At 36.2% G+C, this 16,284-nt stretch overlaps 1 protein-coding gene across 1 annotated transcript in view; it reads left to right on the forward strand.

The window, feature by feature from the left end:
- LOC127865663 (methionine aminopeptidase 2-like) overlaps nt 1–13,728 on the forward strand; it is a 37,925-nt gene extending 24,197 nt beyond the window's left edge. Inside the window, exons 4-10 of the mRNA XM_052405577.1 lie at nt 346–454; nt 2,140–2,245; nt 5,310–5,547; nt 5,959–6,053; nt 8,148–8,348; nt 11,161–11,276; nt 12,095–13,728. Coding sequence (XP_052261537.1) covers nt 346–454; nt 2,140–2,245; nt 5,310–5,547; nt 5,959–6,053; nt 8,148–8,348; nt 11,161–11,276; nt 12,095–12,347 — 1,118 coding nt within the window. The 3' untranslated portion in view covers nt 12,348–13,728. The remainder of the gene's footprint in view (nt 1–345; nt 455–2,139; nt 2,246–5,309; nt 5,548–5,958; nt 6,054–8,147; nt 8,349–11,160; nt 11,277–12,094) is intronic.
- The last annotated feature ends 2,556 nt before the right edge of the window (nt 13,729–16,284 follow it).

Raw genomic sequence — 16,284 nt, forward strand, 5'->3', positions numbered from 1 at the left:
CCATTTAGTAGACACAAATTTATGAAATGTTTTATGAAAAGGTCACTACTTAAATTTATTAATATCTCACCTCATTTATGTTCAGTAATAGACATGCATATTAATAATTTGGCTGTGTGAATGTGTCTTTTCAGATGAGCCTGTGAAAGTCTGCACTGACTTATCTGGGATAACTGTCTTGCATATGCAGAATATATTATGAGAACAGACTTTCTTTAATTAGAATTCCATGAAAGTGGGAATTGTTGTTAATGATAGGCTTATGCTCACTGAACAGGGTCATCTGGAACGCTTCTTTACGCACATGGATTAAGTTCGGTTTTACGGTCTCTTAAACTATTTCAGCTGCTGCCAAGCAACAGACAGATCCTCCAACAATACCAGTAACAGAGCTCTTCCCAGATGGCCGATTCCCAGAGGGAGAAATTTTGGATCACCCTATTGCTGCTAATGAGTATGAACTAGGAAAGAACTTTGGGACATTACAGTGGGGTGTTGCTGCTATCTGGGCTAAAATGATTCTCTTTTTGTATACAATGTTTTTTTATGCCCCAGGTAGGGTGGCATAAAGAAGTCGGACTGTCAGTCTGTTCAGATTTCCGTTTTCCAGAGTTTTGTTATGCAAGTTTTCAGATACTTAGCTGATTTTTGTTATGTGAGTCTATGTACATGACCTACTGATAAAGTTTCGTTCCGTTCCATTGATTTTTTGCATACTTATAGCCTTGGACGTAGAAATTTACTCTATAATAACTTTTTTCTGGAGGTTTGTTACACAACGCTTTCAGATACTGAGCTGATCATAGTATGTGATGCTACCTGCATGGCGTACAGATGGATTGTGAATTTCCTTCCTGTCCATAGATTATTGACGAAATTATGGGCCTTGGAATTAATAATTTCCTCTTAAATACATGTAGCTGCTGTGCGGCTTCAAAGCGCAGTAGGGTGGCATTGTGTTTCACAAACACAGGTCTTGTTAAATTAATTGTCATCACCAAATAATATGTTTTATCGCTAATTATTTAGATATTTAATTGTAAATATCTACGTACACTGTATGTAAATATTGGAAGCATATTTTCTGCTTATGTGCATAATACAGTCTAAATAATGCTGCTGACATTTAAAGTTTACTCCGAACCTATATTTTTATGACCCCGTATGGAAAGATCGGGGGTATATTGTTTTGGGCCTGTCATTGTATGTGTCTGTGTGTGTCCCAAAACTTTAACCTAGGTCATAACTTTTGCAATATTGAAGATAGCAACTTGATATTTGGCATGCATGTGTATCTCATGGAGCTGCACATTTTGAGGGGTGAAATGTCAAGGTCATCCTTCAAGGTCAAAGGTAAAAAAAAAACAAATTAAAAAACTTTAACCAAAACTTTAACCTTCTTCATAACTTTTGAAATATTGAACATAGCAACTTGATATTTGGCATGCATGTGTATCTCATAGAGCTGCACATTTTGAGTGGTGTAAGGTCAAGGTCATCCTTCAAGGTCAAAGGTAAAAAAAAATTCAAAGCGGCGCATAAGGGGGCATTGTGTTTCTGACAAACACATCTCTTGTTCAAAACTAAAAACTGTACTGTATGTTTATTTTTATTTTAAATGTATATTGATTTTAACATAAATTGCAACCTTCTAATATATTTTATAATTGACTTTTTATGCCCCCGGATTGAATGATCGGGGATATTTTGTTTTTGGCCTGTCTGTCATTGTGTGTCTGTCAAAAACTTTAACCTTGGTTAAACTTTTGCAATATTCAAGATAGCAACTTGATATTTGGCATGCATGTGTATCTCATGGAGCTGCACATTTTGAATGGTGAAAGGTCAAGGTCATCCTTCAAGGTCAAAGGTCAAATATATGGCTACAAAGCGCCATAGGGGGCATTGTGGTTCACAAACACAGCTCTTGTTTGTGTACAACTTCACTGTGGATATCACCCTGATTTTAAGTCGTTTGAATTTAGAAAATGGCTATGCATATTTAACGCAGATAATGCATCTTTTCTGGATCTCTGTTCATAAGTCAAAATTTCTTTCCAAAAAGCAATAGCTGAAAATAGTTTTAGTATAATCACACTTGTATAAGCAATCATCCCCTCTGGTCTGTGGTGTTTGTAGTCAAACTGCCAAGGACCGGTTCACCAGTGAAGAGAAACGAGCCTTGGACCGTGCCAACCTGAATCTGTACAATGAAGTTCGCCGCGCCGCAGAGGCACACAGACAGGTATTGCTCATTTCAGTAATACAGTCTTTACAAGTCCCCTACTTATGTACTTATGTTACAGGAGGAGACTATAGGTTTACCTGCAGACCCTTTGTGGTTCTGCCTGTCAGTCCAAATCTGGATCCTGCAATAACTGAAAGAGAACTTCAGCTATGTTGATGAAACTTAGTATGTAAACAGAGGTTTTTATTGTGAATAGGCATATTACTTAAGTACAAAACACCAGAATTGTGTTTGCTCTTGTTATAATGGTTGCAGAAGTCATTGATAACCTTATATCTGCCTACTGCCATTATGAAAATGTAATTCAAGTTGGTTTATAAAACGTACGCAGATCCTACTGTGACAAACCAACCCTGTGGCTGCTGTTCAGTCTGGGACAAAGCTCTCATTGATAAAATCTCACCCCTTTTAAAAGTCAGATCATTGTTATTTAAAAATTTGGTGTCTTAATTTAATACATGTGATCTTTCAAAGCAGTTTCACTAGTCAACACACAGGCAGGTATTTCATGATTCAGTGAAATTAATTATTACTATTTTATGCTTTTCGCTGGTTTATAGAGAAATATCAGTGAATAAAAAATGATAACTCTCTGCTTCAAACATTGAAAAATTTACAGTGAAAATTATCAATAATTTTCATTGTTTTACCGGATCTATTTTTGGATATGATTGGTTTCTCGATTTTGACCCCCAATTTTACCAAGAGTGACTTCTCCACAATGAGTATTTATAACAACATAAAGTGGTTTTTGTTTCGTTCAAATTTGGGTCCTTTAAGGGGACCCATTCCCAATAGAAAAAGTATATATTTTTTATCCAAATTGGACCTGAAAATTCCCAATTGAAGACTTAAAAAAAAAAAGTTTCAATAGATTTCAACATTTAATTTACCTCAAATCCAGCTCTATATTAAAACCATAGTGAATTTAGCATTAATAATACTCAATTTACAGTATTTTTTACCATGAAATGAACAAAGCTAATTTCCCAAATTTTGTAAAAATGACGCAAATTTTCCCAATGCAAAGGGACCTAGCCCCATTCCCCAAAAAATGTTGGGAAAAAACAGTGGCATAGGGATTTGCTTCCCTTGAACATACATGTAATGACATTGTGGGGCACCCAACATGGTATTTGATTGACCCTAGTCGATTCTTGGGCCGGTCGGTCAATCCTAAATGCTTATAAAATAGCCTGACCGGTCGATTAAATATTTGAGCGTCATATCAATAACCTGATTCATACGCGTTTAAAGAGGCACGATTAAATTCGCTATTTAAATGCCTAAAATGATGTTATACATTTTAAAGAATTGCATGAACACATGCGGCCGCCATTTTTCTAAACTGTCGTGTAAACATCCGAGTATGTTTCTATTTAAAGTAATGATGCAATTGATGCCCAATCAAGATGAGGTTATTCAAACTGAACATGCGTAGATCATGTTCCGGGATGTTCGCGCATCGGGCACTTCATAATGTTTTAAAATAATGACTAATCTAGAAGTGCATTTAATTTTAGAAGCATTTTCCGAAAATGTATTTATAATTCATGAAAAATGGACGAAGTAATTTTTCAATAAAAATAAAAGAGTCTGTAAGGGATATTGTATGCATTGGGTTAAAAACAAATTGATCCTTATTACAGTTAGATTTCCATGTGTTTAAATCAATTAGTCTTGCGTATTAGAAGACGTTTTTTCAACTTATTATTAATAATTGTAGTACTTTCTTTTGTTCTGTAATCTTGTTCTGCTAGGTGACCTACTTTGCTACTTATAATCTGTTTGCGAATATACAATACTTTTCACGGTTAACACATGCTTATCAAAACATTGGTAGTAAATTAAAGAAGCAGAGATTGTCACTTGGTAGATTTGGCAATTAACACACCCAGTGGCCCTTTGATCGGAAGCCACATGCTGACAATTCAGAAATTCACCGGTGAATGTCCTAGTAATAATATGATAATAATCTATTTGCTTTAAAATAAAACCAAACACCAGTCAAACTGATTAATGGAATCATTGAATGAGAACATGTGTAATAATAAAGTTACAATAAACAGCATAATTATCTGGTGCATTTTGTATAAAATGCATTTCAAAAGGAAACAGAATACCCATGTTACTGTAATTACTTGCATCTGTTTTTACTAATGGAAGTAGATTTTCTGCTTGTTAATAACTATTTTGGTGTTTCTGGCCAAAAAAGTAATAAAATTTATATTGACCTCTTCAGGCTATTGAACATGTCTTCGGGCTATTCAAAATTCCATCTGATTAGCCCGAAGGGCTATTTGGCTAAAATGTTTAGCGTGAAGACTGATATAGTTAAACAAAACTTATACTACTTACAAATCTTGTAAAAATCATTGTTTTGCATGGTTTTTGGCCAGTGTATTTGAGCAGTCCAAATTATATATACCTGGTGTATTTTTTTTTATGTCCCCCACCACTATAGTGCGAGACATTGTTTTTGCCCTGTCTGTTGGTTTGTTTGTTGGTTTGTTTGTTTTGTCCCAACTTTAACATTTGCCATAACTTTTGCAATATTGAAGATAGCAACTTGATATTTGGCATGCATGTGTATCTCATGGAGCTGCACATTTTGAGTGGTGAAAGGTCAAGGTTATCCTTCAAGGTCAAAGGTCAAATATATGGGTCAAACTCGCTCATTTAATGTCACTTTTGCATTATTGAAGCTAGCAGCTTAATATTTGACATGCATGTGTATCTCATGGAGCTGCACATTTTGAGTGGTGAAAGGTCAAGGTCATCCTTCAAGGTTAAAGGTCATATATATGGGGACAAAGTGTTTCACAAACACTCCGCTCGTTTGTTCTTGAATAAGATGTATCAGTGAGCGATGATGTTGAATTAGGTGGATCAGTTAGTATGAACTATTTCTCATTAAACACAGGTCTCATCTGCATTTCTGCATTTATTAATTCAAAACATAAAAACTTTGCCTATCAAAAAATACTATTTATGCGTATTAACCAAATTCAGTAAATAAATGAAAACCAGGATTGCCATAATACTTTGTTTCTGTTTGCAGACAAGGCGGTACATGCGTAACTTTATCAAGCCGGGCATGACGATGATTGAGATATGCGAGACTCTGGAAGGGATTTCCCGCAAGATGATTGGTGAACAGGGGCTGGAGGCGGGGCTGGCCTTCCCCACGGGGTGCTCCCTCAACCACTGTGCTGCGCACTACACACCTAACGCTGGCGATACCACTGTACTGCAGTATGATGATGTCTGCAAAATTGACTTTGGAACTCATGTCAATGGTTTGTCTATGGTTTGCATAATTTTATTATAAAGTTGTGCTGGTTTGCATAGTTATAGTACTTAGTCCTGCATTTTGTGCTTATTGATTAAAACGCGAATTCTTTCCTGCTGAAGAAGAGTATTATCATGCAGTGCTTGATGTCTATTAAGAAATAAAAAAGCTGAGGACATGTATTTTGATGTGTGTAGTTTTATTCTGAACTCCTTAACCACTTTTAAGGCTGGCAGATTTTGTCAATAAGTGGCTAACAAAATATTACAGTACACGAACAATCTTAAGGCAAACAGTATAAGGCGGACTTTTATCTAATTATAAAATTGTCAATGTAACTCTGAGGTTTTGATGTTTCTTACACTGAACAGTTGTTTCTTAGGGTGTGTTGTTTCTTATGTTCTGAAGTTTCTTCTAGGTCACATCATAGACTGTGCGTTCACATTGACATTTAACCCAAAGTATGACAAACTCCTGGAAGCAGTGCGAAATGCAACCAACACTGGTATCAAGGTGAGTTTAACAAGAATTATGGGTGAACAATATTATGAATTGATAACGGAAATTTTATAGTAAACATTTATACCTTGAAGAAAACGAATGTTGTGGCAGGGAGAAGTCAGTAAATATTAATAATAATTCACCAGGCAACATATTTAATGTTCAACCAGCCAACAAAGTTGAAAATCCTTGCTGAAGAGTGATGTCTAACAGGTGATTTGTGCTCAATTTTAGGTTTGAATTGCCCAATTGATGAAACTTTGGATATAGCAAGTTTGCATGCGCACCTAGCTTGGGATGGTATTGGGGTTAATCAGGTTAAAATCCAGTTTAACAAAAAAAAGAAAAAAAAGAGCTCAATAACTTGCTGGTAAATGCTGGTATTGCACTTAATGTTGTATGAAGTTGCATACATACAAGACTACCTTGGGATTACATTTGCGTCGCCTTGTTTAATCTAAAGGTCATTGTAATTTACAATAGAAAAACAGTTTCTGCTCACTTACTAGAGTTAGGATGGAGGTAATGAGCTTAAATTTAATAAAGGTAGCTTAAATTTAGATTTAGCTTTGGGTTGCACAGGTAAACAAAGAAGTAAAACTTTGAAAACCTGGTTGTCCAGTTCTAAAACAAAAGTTAAGATTTTCAGGCAACCCAACACTACCCACCTCAAAAAATGCAACTCTTAAAGCCCGAGTTGATTTATTGTCCCTTTCCTGTGAAACTGGAGAGACTTATGGTTTGCACTCTGTTTGTCAGTCTGTCTGTCAGTCCGTCACACTTTTCTGGATCCTGCGATTACTTTAAAAGCCCTTCATATTTTTCATGAAACTTGAAACATGGATAGATGGCAATATGGAGATTATGCATGTCATTTCATTTTGTTCCTACGTCAAGAATTATGGTTGCTATGGCAACAAAAATATAAAATAAAAAATAATACTGACAAAGGTGGAGTTTCACTGGTAGGGGACCATATTGCTTGGCAATCTCTTATTGTCCCCTACCGGTTTCACCGGAGGAGACCTATGGTTTGCGCTCTGTGCGTCTGTGAATCTGTTACACTTTTCTGGATCCTGCGATAACTTTATAAGTTCTTCATACCTTTTCATGAAACTTGTAACATGGATAGATGGCAATATGGACATTATGCACGTCATTTCATTTTGTTCCTACGTCAAACATTCTGGTTGCTAAGGCAACAAATAGACTAGAAATACTGCTGAAAATGGTGGTTTTCTGGATCCTGCAATAACTTAAAAAGTTCTTAATATTTTCTCATGAAACTTGCAACATGGATAGATGGCAACATGGACATTATGCACGTCATTTTATTTTGTTCTTACGTCAAAAATTGTGGTTGCTATGATAACAAAAAAAAAATATATTCTGCAAAATGGTGGATTTTCTGACAATGGAAGAGCCGGTAGGGGACCATATTGCTTGACAATAGCCTTGTTTTAAATAGCTATGTTGTTTCTATTTGATAGGAAAAGACAAAAAATATTAAAAAATAGATTGAGTTAAAGTTACTTTCCAAGTGATAGCTGCTGTAGTAAGTTATGCATAGTAAGTCTATATTCCATTTATACCATGTATTTTAAAGGGACGGTCAACCGCGATGTAATATACCAGTCGTGATATTTAAATCAATATAAACTAATCATTGTAAAAAAATACGGTATTTAAGAACTTTTCTTTTTTTCGTCAATCGCCGCTTGACTGTCCCTTTAAAACATTATCAAATACATTTCTCACATACAATTTTGTTTTCAGTTAAATAATTATCATGATCAAGTATTAATCTGTTACAAGCAAAGTTTGAGAGGGGGTTTATTGGATTCATTTGTTAGTCAGTTTTTCAGATTGTTAGTCAAATTTGTGGAGCAAACTACTTTAACATTTTCACATTTCTCAAGGGAGTCATTTAAAACTTTAAACATGTTGTTAAACTATATTGTAGATTTTTTCATAATACTCAAATTATTTGCCTTAGAAAGAGCTTCCAAAGAGGTGAGTAGAATTAGTAACTTTGCAAAAAAACATCAAGTAAGAGTGAAATTCAACCCATCCTATTTTTTCAATGGCCTATATTTGTATTGCCAGGCGGCTGGTATTGATGCGCGCCTGGGTGAGATAGGGGAGGCAATCCAGGAGGTGATGGAGTCATACGAGGTGGAGCTGGATGGCAAGGTGTACCAGGTGAAATCCATACGCAATCTCAACGGCCACTCACTGGGCCAGTACGACATACACGCGGGCAAGACCGTGCCCATCGTGAAGGGAGGGGAGCAGACCAGAATGGAGGTCAGTGGGGCTTCAGGTTTCTTGTGATACTGTTATGTCATTTATATTGGTCGGTATGAGTTACTTTTGATTTGTTGTTGTTTTTAAAAAAATGTGGATTTATGGAATTTTGTTTTGAAGGGGGGAGAGAAATTTTTGTCACTAATTTGCGTTGTATTTGTGTCAAATTCAAGGATCATTCAACTCAATGAAATGAACAAAATGAATGTGCGGTGCATAATAATGATTTTACAATATTAATTTTATGGCCTCTTACTCTGTTGGGTCAGTAAATTAATGTTAGGCGACCTGTACTTCTATCTTGAAGACATAAATCCAGTCCTGAAGTGTATAAGTTCCATAATTGTTGTGTCACTAGTTTAGGGTTATAACTAGGGATGCAAGAGTTTAACCAGTCTCATTTTCGGGGGAAGGTTAACCTGAATCATTTTTTATTATGCTTTTTTTAACGGAATAATTCATGCAATTTTACGTCTTGAGTGCGACATACTGTCAACTTGCGCTGGCGTCAAATTAGAACAACATGACGCACCATCGACAGTAATAAGTAACGTGTCAGCAAAGTAATAAAGCAATAAATCAGTAACTTTGCGATTACCAACAGAGGGGATGTTTTGATAATCGCGCTGTTTTGTTATACTCGCTAAAATTTAACTAGCGAACGGCGGGGATTGGGGGCTATTAGCTAATATGTAATTGACACATTTATTTTACACGCGATTAAAATCAGGTTGAGACATTAGACGGCTTATTTCGCTGTTTTGTTAATAAATATCCAACACTGATTGCTCACGACAATTTTACCAAGAATTGCATTCGCAGTTAAAAACTTGTCGTGTTAACGTCGTATTCCTTTTGATCAAAAATTAATATTATTATTATTAATTTACATCACCAACGTTGCCATCACTACTGTGTGGGCCAATTTTTATTTTACAAAGCATTTTATTAAACTTATTAAATTTATAATTATTATTATTTAAAAACTTATTTAAAAAAGATAAATTAAATTTAATATTTGTGCAATTGCTTAAAAGTTGCGCGCTACGGTGTGTTAACAAACATCCAAGTGAATTATAAACCAGATGGCGACCCGTTGACATGGTGATGTGAAAATAAACAACGTTTTCATTAAAAAAAAATTTGCATGTGGCCCGAAAGCTTTTGTCCGTGACATTGACATCCGTGCCATCGGAGCGAGTGTTTTCTAAAACAGGTCGTCTTGTTACCAAAGCTCGCAACCAAAACAGCAAAAAGCTAGTGGACAAAGTTATTTTTTTTTATACTAAATGAACCATGTTGTTTTGTGCAACAGAATGAACAAAGAAACACAACATTATTGCGAGCGAAAACTACACGAACGCAATATAAGCGGCCCATCCAACAATTAATTAATGACACGTAAAAATGAACATTGTGTTGTTCCAAAACATTTTAAACTTATATGCTTTTATGCAGGAAAAATAAATACAAAATAAAGCATACATAAACAAAATTATTAAAATAAATTTTATAATACATTTTTATTACGAAAATATTATGTTACCAACGCATTCAATCTCAATTATTTTCGTTATTTATACATTACATGTAAGAGCGGTATGATGTGTTTAAAGTATACATGTACATTAATATGTTAACTACTAAAGGGTTTTGGTTAACCGGTTCATAACCGGTTACGGCGAAAGGTTAAACGGTTAATGTTTTTTGTAACCTCTTGCATCCCTTGTTATAACTTATTGTAATTACATTTTCTCATGATGCACCTTGTAATTTGGGTAGCAATTTATTTATTTTTATTGTGTAACAAATTTTGTTTGTTTTAATAGGTTTGTAATGTACATATGTGTCTTGTGAACTACATTTGTTTTATGCTGCATTATGTGGCATTTTTGGTTCCTTGTCATAAATAAAAGAACAATAAGGTTTCTGATTGTACAGCTGAAGGTTCTCTTGGTCTTTATTTATATATGAGACATTATTTTGTCACATTATTAAGACATTTCGGTAAGTCAAGGATTTGGTTGGTCATGTGACTGTCAATGTTTGGCCATTATTGCTCAGAATTATGTTCTTATATGACCAAGAATCCTGTTTGTGCAAAATTCAGTTTGAATGTTAATCAAATGAGATTTCTGCTGAGCCTAAGTCAAGAGCCTAACTTTGTTCATTCTTGAAGATTTCTTTTTGAAGTTACTTGTAATACATGTATGTCACAGTTTTGAAGTAAATAACCAGTATTAGTATCACAACTTTCAATATATTTGTTGCTTTATGACTAATGAGCCAGTTTTTTTCAAAGTGCAGTCCACACAGGCTAATCAGAAATAAAACTCACTGCTTTCTTTAAATATTTTGTTAAAAAGATGTATGTTCTTTAAAAAAAAAAAAGTTTAGGTAAAAAGTCATCCCTGATAAGCCTGTGTGAACTTTTATGTGTTTCAATAACATTTAATTATCGTACATTTACCAGCACAATTACTAGAAAGTCAATAGATTTATATTTAGCTGTTGTTAACAATAACATTAAATTCTTCTATATAATCCAACAATTATGAGGAAAGCAGAACATAGTTATGTAGCTTTTTATCAATTTTTTTTTTGGTGTACTGATCCAATAGAATTACAAAGGAATATTCAAATAACTCTTTGTATCACATGTATTGTCACCACTAGTTGCAATAAGACAACTCTCAGCTTTATAACTGAGAGCAGCCATAGCAACAATTACCAAAGGCTCTTGGAGTACGTTTATATGGACTATTGTCACCACATGAATATATCTCAGATGTTTCCATGGTGTTGCTGACAGGAGATGGAGTTCTATGCTATCGAGACGTTCGGCAGTACCGGTAGAGGTGTGGTACATGACGACATGGAGACCTCCCACTACATGAAAAACATCAACACTGGACATGTACCCCTCAGGTAGACAGGCAGCATTTTGTGGGCCAAGTCATGAAATTATAAGAACTATACCATGTTGAGTTCAAGCTCTTATACACTATATATATGTATATATAAGTTTGTTTGCATGTACATTGTGTTGTCCTAGGATTTTAAGAGTTAACTTTAAAGGAAATTTCTTGAGATTGTCTCCAGTCAGTTTTAAGTATTTGTCTGTTTGCATTCTAATTTAAAATAACTTATTGTTTATTTATCGCTTTTTGTTGTCTAGATATTTTAATATTACATATAAGGAATGAAAGAAACAAAAATGTCTTTACCTTTGTGATAACTGTCTTATCACACCCCTCAGCAAACCACTTACAGCTGTGTGCCAGTTTAACAAGTTGCAATGTGAATAAAATCTATTCAAATTGTTTTTCTTTGTGGGAGGTAACAGTGAAAGAAGATCCCTTAACTTTTATTGTTATGACTTCAGATTGTAACAGTATATTATGACCTGTTAACTTCTATTGTACTTGCTTTGGATCACAATATAATTAGTGCATCTTTAAACATCTATTGAGTGCCTTAACCCTTTCTCACTCAGAAGCAAAGTGAAAATGGCTATGTGCAGACAGCATAAAACCAGAACAGACTGCGAGTAACTAGCAGTCTTGATCAGGTTTAATGCTATTTGCTGCTCATCATTATCTTTATATTGGAAATGAAGCCTTTTAAAAGGTGAAAACAGTAAGAAAGGTATTCCATTAAATTTAACTTTCTTATAGACTACAAATGCATCAAAATAAGTATTAAAGCGGTAAAGGGTTAAATCATCTTCAACTTTCCACCACCAGATTACAGAGAGCCAAGCAGCTGCTGCACACGATCAACCAGAACTTTGGTACGCTGGCCTTCTGTCGGCGGTGGCTTGACCGTCTGGGGGAGTCCAAGTACCTGATGGGCCTTAAGAACCTGGTGGACATGGGCGTGGTGGACCCCTACCCACCCCTGTGTGACATCAAGGGCTGCTACACTGCCCAGTATGAGCACACCATCCTGCTGAGACCCACCTGCAAGGAGGTGCTCAGCCGTGGGGACGACTATTAGGGAGTTAAGGGACCAGGGTGGGGAGATGGGGAGCACCATTGACCATTTATAACTACATGTAGATAGTTTGCTCTGATTTTTTTTTGAGCGGTTGCAAAAAGATTTACTTGGCCTTTCTATGGGCTTAAGTTGATTGTCAAAGGATTCAATATGAATTTCAGTGATCAAAATTAGCTCTAAGACTTAGCAAGCCTGAAGATTATTTCTTGAGACAAAGACAAATTTTCTATTCTCTAAATGAAACTGATAATCTGAGCAAGACCAATTCAGAAATTACCAGTGCAGGGCTTGTAGGCTTTTGCTAATTTTTCTCACTGAAATTGATTAGATTATGAAAACATTTGCTGCTTTGTAACTGAAATATAAAACATTAAATGTTTCATCAATCCTTAATTTGCCATGTGTGACTGGTCAATTTGTGTAAATGTGTTTGTGTGTAGACAGATTGCTGATATAGAAAATATCTATACTTAGAAATATCTTGTGGGTTAACTATGGCATCACTTATATTTATTGTATTTTTTCAATTTGGCAAAAGTCGAAAATAATGTTAACATTTTGTTGAATGAATTGCATTGTAAATATCAAATCTTGGTTTTGATTATATTACGAATTGCGTTCTTTTCAACTTAAAAGTACATACACCTTTATGAAAGAGGGACAGGGAATACATTCATTTATTTATTTTGTAATTGTATGTATCTATGAACAGAATGTACATGTGCTTTCTTCAATATGAATAAAAGTTATGATTTAAGGTTTCTGCATATCACATAAGTATTAATTATATTTATAATCCAAAGTTTAAAAACTAATACCATGATAACAAATCATATCTTTTAATTGAAAAAATAATCTCTTTTTAAAATGTGTGCATACATTTTGTAAAATTTGAAGCCTGTTTGTTGTACCCATTGATATTTAGTAGTTATCCCCCGCCATAGGCGTAGGGATATTGTTTTGGCGTTGTCCGTCTTTCCGTCCGGAGCCGTATCTTGGAAGTGCTTTGGCGGATTTCATTGAAACTTGGTATGAGTATATATATGGATAACAGGATGATGCACACCAAATGGCATTGTACACCATCTGTTAATAACAGAGTTATGGCCCTTTGTATCTTAAAAAAATGCTTTTTTGTGTCCGGAACCATATCTTGGTAGTGCTTTGGCGGATTTAATTGAAACTTGGTATGAGTGTCCAGAAGCATATTTGCGGGGGATATCAATCCAACGAATTTGCTTGTTTTATATGGGATCTTGCATTTGTGTTTGTTATTGTTAAGAACCAATCGAAAAACAAAAGCTTAAATATATCACTCCTCAAAGTATGTGCTTTTTTATTTTTGTTCACTTACAGAGCCGTTATAAAGGGACTTTTTCGAGATTATTTTCCTTCTTTTTTTTTTCACAGATTGCAAAAATAAGAAGGCCCTGTATGCCAGGGAGCAAAATAACACTAATGACGTAGTCTAGACTCACACATAACATGCATGTTTATGAAATATCTTTGTCCGAAATGGATAAAATTATAAAGCCTTATAAAAGCGAAACAAATAAAGTATAAAATGCATCATTTTTGAACTCGTCCAAGATATTATTGGGATGAATCTTCTGACCAAGTTTCATGAAGATCGGACAGTAAATGTGGCCTCTAGAGTGTTAACAAGATTTTACTATAGCCATACAAGGAAAAATGCCCCGCCCCCTGGCGGCCATGTTTTTCAAGCAAACGTGACCATTTTCGAACTCATCCAAGATATCATTGAGACCAATCTTCTGACCAACTTTCATGAAGATTGGACAATAAATGTGGCCTCTATAGTGTTAACAAGGTTTAACAAGGGAGTTATCTACCGGTATTAGAAAGTATGTACAGGTTATCTTTCTTTGACATTAGACTGTTCACGTTTTCACTACATACATATCGATGGTCACAATTTAAAATGCCGAACCTACAAAAATGCAAGTTTTTAGGAGACGTATTTTTGTTAAACATTTCTTCCACAAAATCCAATAAATATTACTTTTTACATTTTTAAAAGTGTCTCATGATGGAGCACGTTCGTATGAAATTATTTTGACGTTAAGTTAATAAATCTGCTGTAAAATGTATCTTCGTCATGTAGACTTGCATTTATGTGATGATTCGGCAAATTGGATAGCTAATTGTAATGGATTGTGTTTCAATAGAATGAATTATTCCACTGTAAGTATCCATTCCATTATATATAGCAAAGGTGGCCTCAACCTAGTAACTTGTGGGAACAACTTTTAAAGTTGTGGAAACAACATCATAAGTTGTGGCTTCAACTTAATAACTTGTGGAAACAACGAAGTACGTTGTCCCCACAACTTATTAAATTGAGGCCTCAGCTTAGTAACGTGTAGCTACAACTTCATAACTTGTTCCCAAAACTTATTAAGTTGTGGCCTCAACTTAGTAATTTGTTCATTTAAGTTATTACTTCAACTTAATAACTTGCAGGAACAACTTATTAAGTTGAGGTCTCAGCTTAGAAACTTGTGGCGACAACTTCATAACTTGTTCCCACAACTTATTAGTTGTTGCCTCAACTAAATAACTTCTTGGACCAACTAACTTAGTTAAGGCAACTACTTTAAGTTTAATCAATCAGATTGGCCATTTCATCTTTACCGTTTTATCACAATTAGTAACCCTTATACTACTAGGTGCTCGGGTTCGAGTGCCGGTCTGAGCACTATCTCTGTATAGATCCGCAGTTCGAGCCCTTTCTGAGCACATGCCATGTAAGCTATGGATTCCAGATTTGAGCCCCTATCTGAGCAATTGCCAAGTTAGCGACTGGGTTCAGGTTTCGAACCCTGGTGTGAAAACTAGCCACATAAGTGACGGATTCTGGTTTCGAATCCAGGCCTGATAGCTCTATTTTTAAACTATGGTTCTTTGGGTTTTAGCCCCAATCTAAGGACTTGCCCTGTAAGCGACTGGGACCCCAGTCTGAGCATTCGCACCCTACGCAACGGGTCCCGATTTGGAGGCCCTGCCTGAGCACTCACCCTGTATGCAATGGGCCCGGGGCTCAAATCCCTGTTTAAGTACTTACCATTTAAGCGAACGGACCCTGATCCAAGTCCTAGTCTTAGCGCCAGACCAAAAAAATACGGGATTTATACCTTACATAGCTCGTGCTCAGACCAGCGCTCGAACCTAAACACCCATAGCTTGCGAGGAGAGCTCTCATTCCGGGACTCTAAACCAGGAAATATTGCTTACGGAGCAAGTGCTTATTTCGGCAACCGGTTGCTTAGAAGGCGAGTGCTCAGTATGGTATGTTAGCGACGGCTGTTTGGTTCGAGTCCCTGTGTGAACCCATAGCTTTCGGTGCGAACGCTCAGACTGAGGGTCGCAACCGGTATCCTTCCCTTACTGGGCAAGTGGTAAGACACAGGCTTGAACCTGGGTTCCATAGCTTTCAGGGCTAGTACTCGGACTGGGGCTCAATTCCGGGACCTGTCACTGTTGGTGCAAATTCGCACATCGGAATTCAAGCCTTCGCTGATAGGGTAAGTCCCCAAACCGAGGCTCGATCTAGAGACTCAAAGCTTCTTTCATGGCTAGTGCTCGTACAGTGATTCGAACCCCAGGACCGTCAAAAACTCCAAATTAGCTTAGGACTAGTGCTCTTACCGTGATTCAAACCCAGGGACCGTCGAAAACTTGCCTCGTAAGCTATGGTTCCCGGGATCAAGCCCCGGTCAGAGCAATCGCCCTTTACAAGAAGGGTCCCGGGTTAGAATCCAAAAACCATGGACCACTGTCTTATGAAGCGAGTGCTTTGGGACTCGAAACCGGGATCCGACGCTTACGTTGCTAGTGCTCAGACTGGGGATGGAACCCTGAACCCAGTCGCTAACAAGGCAAGTGCTCAGACAGGGGCTCAATCCCGGGATCCATA

This window comes from Dreissena polymorpha, chromosome 2, assembly GCF_020536995.1.
Source record: "Dreissena polymorpha isolate Duluth1 chromosome 2, UMN_Dpol_1.0, whole genome shotgun sequence".
In the NCBI taxonomy this organism is placed as follows: Eukaryota; Metazoa; Mollusca; class Bivalvia; order Myida; family Dreissenidae; genus Dreissena; species Dreissena polymorpha.